Source organism: Galeopterus variegatus, unplaced genomic scaffold, assembly GCF_000696425.1.
Source record: "Galeopterus variegatus unplaced genomic scaffold, G_variegatus-3.0.2 Scaffold971, whole genome shotgun sequence".
In the NCBI taxonomy this organism is placed as follows: domain Eukaryota; kingdom Metazoa; phylum Chordata; class Mammalia; order Dermoptera; family Cynocephalidae; genus Galeopterus; species Galeopterus variegatus.
This window is the reverse complement of record NW_007727082.1, coordinates 211,827-216,786: the sequence shown is the minus strand read 5'-3', so window position 1 is coordinate 216,786 and position 4,960 is coordinate 211,827. Positions and strand designations below refer to the sequence as shown.

At 42.7% G+C, this 4,960-nt stretch overlaps 1 protein-coding gene across 1 annotated transcript in view; it reads left to right on the top strand.

Moving 5' to 3' along the window:
* Positions 1–3,304: 3,304 nt before the first annotated feature.
* MAP3K13 (mitogen-activated protein kinase kinase kinase 13) overlaps positions 3,305–4,960 on the top strand; it is a 47,490-nt gene continuing 45,834 nt past the window's right edge. Inside the window, exon 1 of the mRNA XM_008573918.1 lies at positions 3,305–3,864. Within this exon, the coding sequence (XP_008572140.1) occupies positions 3,390–3,864 (475 nt within the window). The 5' untranslated portion in view covers positions 3,305–3,389. The remainder of the gene's footprint in view (positions 3,865–4,960) is intronic.

Below are 4,960 nucleotides of genomic sequence, written 5' to 3'. Positions count from 1 at the left end.
TGCTGGATCATGCCCTGGCGGCCCCACAGGGTGTGTGTTTTCTGCCAAGTCTCCGCCTCCCTAGCCGGATGTCTCCCCGCTCTGTGCATACTAGGTGGGGCTGTTGGACCTCGCAGAGGCGGCCCGCAGGGTGTGTGTTTTCTGCTGAGTCTCCACCTCCCTAACCAGCCACCTCCCTGCTCTGTGCGCTCTTGACTAGGCTAGGGCATGTCTTCTGCAACCCTCGTCTATCAGCTAGGCCTTCAAGCCCCTGCTCGGCACTGCCCTGCCCAGGAGGTCTTTCAGGTTTCTGCTAGTCGTAGACGACCGGTTGCTCTGGGTGGCTTTGCAGCACTGTATAGGGCTTTCTCGGGACTAATCACCTTCCTCCTGTTATTGCAGTTATCCGTGTGCTTGTCTTATCTCCCACACCGGAGCATGAGCTCCTCAGGGGAGGAGCCCGCAGCACACAGTTCCTCCGGACTGACTCCGGCGCCCGCCTGCAGTCAGCTCTCCAGCAGGTTCAAGCGAGCTCGGGAGCACTCCGATCACACTTTTCCTAATCAGAAATCAGTTAGGCGTTTTTCCGAACTGATGGCCGCAGAGATGGTATCTGCCTCCCTGTAACAGGAAGTTTACTGGGGGTGGAGCCCAGGGTGCGGTGGAGTGATAATCTGCCCGTCCCGCTCTTCCCTGACCTCTCGACACTGGCCGGTTCTCCCCCCGCCACTAGCCCCACCAGAGAACCGCGGGGGGAATGGAATGTGAGGCCGGCCCGCAGGCCCTGGGAGGCCCCGTGCCGGGACAAGAAAGTGGGCAGGCTCAGTAAGGAGCTGAGCCGGGTGAGGAGGGCAGGCCTGGCCAAGCCGGCCTGCTCCTCCCCCACCTGAGAAAATGGAGGCAGCCCCGGGCCAGTGACTGGCCCAGTAGGGTAGGTGGAAGCCAGACGGGCATCTGCCCCGCAAGCAGGGCCGGGCTGGGGGTCACTCACAGAGCTGAGCCTGCCAAGCGGCTCCCTCTCCATTTCCGTGTTGTTGCTGTCTCAGTGCTCAGCCACTGCTGCCTCGGGCTGCTCGCTCGGTCCCGCAGTGCATCTTGGGCTCTCCCAGGAATCCTCTTTTATGCCGGCCCTAAACCTTGAGTCTGTAGTTGCTTTTTTATAGTCGTAGACTAGTTGATCAAAGACTTATTCATTTTTTGTTGCTCTTGTAAATGCAAGTAGCACTCTGGCAGCACAGCGCACACCTCTCAGGCTCACGCCGTCTTCTGGCGCCCCCACTCCTGACCCATCGCCATCTTGATTCCTGGGTTGCTTCTTTTTAACTAGTCATTTCTTACTTGAACTCTACTTCCTAAATGGACCTTCAGTCTTTCCCTTCCAAGCCAACCTCTACTTCTATAAATGTGATTTTAATTTACAAATCTGACCAAATCAGTCCTTTGCTTAAAATTCCTTAATGGATCTCTGTTGTCTTGAGCATAAAATACAAAAGGTTTAGCTTGTCATACAGGTCCACCATAAGCTGATCTTTGCCTACCTTTTCTAAGAGTTATCTCCTGCTGCTCTCCAAAACTATGTGGAATGTCTAGTCTTTCTTTCCTAGTGACCCCTTATTCACCCTTCAAGATTCAACACAAGCAAAGCTTCTTCTTTGACATCTCTAGACATATTTGATGTTTTTTTTTTTTTCTGAGCTTCCGTATATCTAACCATGTGGCTGTTATCTATTGGTTTCTCCCTCTAGACCTTAAGTTCCTAAAGGTCAGGAACTTACATACTATTCATTAATGCCTAACACATTATGTAGCAAGTAATAGGAGCTCAATAAATGTTTGAATGGATGAATGAGAGTGCAGAGGATAGGCTATTCTCATTGGTTCACTAACACAAGCTATTCATAGGATATGTCAATGAAAAAAAGGCTTAAAATTTGTATCTCTGTAATGAAGATGAGAAAATAAAACAAGGAAGGTCTATTTTTACTCTTAATCCCCAATATAGGATACCTTGACTGCCCATCACCTTCAAGATAAAATCCAAACCTCTTAGCCTAGTATCCAGAGCTCCTTACAATCTAGCCCCTGTCTGTCCATTTGTATCTTTCTCAATGTACGTACATAAAACCTACATTCCAGAGACTTTGGATTTCTCTTCTATTCCATAGTCTTTCATCCCTCCATGCCCTTGTTCATGCTTTCCCCACACCTAAAATACCTTCTTCCTCTTCTTTCACTCATGCCTTTCTTACTTGCCTGATGAATCTATACTTCCTTCAAGTGAATCAAAAGTCACCACCTTTGAGCATCTATCCCTGAAATTATCCCTTTCTCTTCTGTGCTCTCAGAGCACTTACTTAATTCATCATAAGCACTGTAGTGTCAATCTTTGTTAGTCTGTCTTTTGTCTTTTGAGGTCATCTTTATACCCTTGCCTCTAGCACATTCTAGAATCCTAATACAGCATGAAGGAAGGAAAGACTATCATGTAGGGACTTGCAAAGAAAGTAAATTTCTGATAAGAGTGTAGTTGGAATAGATTTAAGATGGACTTTGCATGATATGAACAATCTAGAACAAATCTTTGTTTTCAGAGGTTAGGTGGCTCCAAGAAAATAATGCTAACAGACAGATCAGAAGTAAAGAACAAGTTTAAAGATTTGGGGCTAAATTGTGTTGCCCCAGATTTGGTGCAATACAATAAAAACAAATTTTATATCTCAGGAATTTATCTTGTCACATACACAAGACATTTATCTACATGATTTAATAAATGCCTTAGAAAGTGAAGCAATGGCCCAGTGGATAAGACACTAAAGCAAAGAGAAAAGATGAGTAGCAATTTATATAACACAAATATAGTTTCTAATAAAAATATGTACATCAGAACAACTTAACTTCCCTTGCAGAAATGTATGGTTTAAAAGATAATAGATATTAATATAGAATGCTTGGAATACTTTGAAAATCATAACAATATAAACCTCTCCCAAATCGAATCACCTAAAATTAACTATTAATTCTTTGGATATATCCTTCTTGTCTTTTTCCTTACATGTGTATTTGTGTATCTTCTTGAATTTTTTAAGTTAATGTTATGTGTATTGTTCTAACATTTTTTATATTATTATGTCATGAACATTTTTCATGTTAGTAAATATTCTTCTACATGATAATTTCTCATTGCTGTGCAGTATTCTCTCACGTGGAGTAAACCACAGTTTAACCAATCCCCATTGTTTGAATGCTTTTATTTATATAAACAGAAGTGTAGTAGTGCAAATACTAAAGAAAGGGTCATCTCATGTCCTCCTCCTGTTTTTCCCAGGTTTTGGAGCCCTCTCTTGCATCAGAACTCTGTGCTAATAATCCTCTGAGTGTTATCTCAGAACCTTGGTCACACTCATGGCACGATGGCCAACCCTCAGGAGCACCTGAGCTGCTCCTCTTCTCCACACTTACTCTTGAGTGAAAACAAAACCTTCAGTGGACTAGAAGATGGCCTCGCAGCTATGGGGAACCACCCTTTACCCAAGCTCCTTGAAGACCAGAAGGAAAAGGAGGTGGTGCACACCGAGCTGATAGAGAGCATGAACAGCCCCATCACCACAACAGTGTTGACAAGCATAAGTGAGGATTCTAGGGACCAGTTTGAGAACAGCGTTCTTCAGCTAAGGGAGCAAGATGAAGCAGAGATGACTGTGTCTCAGGGAAACAGCAACACCGTGGACGGAGAGAGCACAAGTGGAACTGAAGACATCAAGATTCAGTTCAGCAGGTCGGGCAGTGGTAGTGGTGGGTTTCTTGAAGGACTATTTGGATGCTTAAGGCCTGTGTGGAATATCATTGGGAAGGCATATTCCACTGATTACAAATTACAGCAGCAAGGTAAGCTACAGTGTGAACTTGGAGGATATTTCTTGTGTAAACACACCATTACCACCACCACCACCACCACCACCATTAGCTGGATGACCTTTGACCTGTGGGTAAATTAAAGAACTAGTGCTAGATGAATACCCTATTTCAGTTTCTCATTGTAACAGATTCACATTTGGTGGGTCTTTTTTGGCCAAAGCCCATCTTCTGTGGTTGTCCAGTCCGGTGGTGTCCCAAGTAGAATGCATACAAGACAACCCACGGGTTTCGTTTTTTGTTGTTTGTTTGTTTGTTTTGGTGGCTGGCCAGTATGGGGATCCAAACCCACGATCTTGGTGCTATAAGGCTGTGCTCTAACCAGCCTAGCTAAACAGCCAGCCCCCACAGGGTTATAAGAAGAAAATACTAGAGCTCCTGTTTATTTTATCTCATTATTTAAAATTTGTATTTTCATGCATGTTTTCGAATATATTTGATATTTTAATATAGTTGTGCAGATGTATTATTTATAAATAAATCATGCAGTGGGTGCATGTTTAAAAATTTTTTACTGATAGTCTATACAATCACAAAGTCTGATGGCCACTGAACTAATTCAAAACCAGACAGAAGCCACATGGTAATAATGCCGCTGAAGATTGCAAAACTGCCTTGGGTTGTAGTAAAAAGGAATTATTTTCTTACAGTCAATACATAGAAAGCTCACATTTTGAGGAAAGAACAAAATATCCAACCAATCTTGAGAAACATTATTATTTCTAGATTCCACAGCTTTAAAAAGTTAGTTTTTAACTCTTATCATTGTGTAACATGTATATTCATATATTCCAATTCTAGTGGTATGCTTTTGAAGTAAAGGAAGCACATGGCCCTCCTGTTCTTTATAACCTCATTTATATTCTCTAAAATAACTATTTTCTGATAACAAAAGTAATATATGTATGAAACTTGGAAAATACTCACACAGGTAAGTTTAAACAAATTTAAAATAGTCCATGATCCCCAGTCTCCTGAGGATAATTACCATTAATGTTTTAGTATATGTTAGTCTATTTGTGCATGCATGTGTGTACTTTTTTTTTTTTTTTTTTTTTTTTTTTTTTTT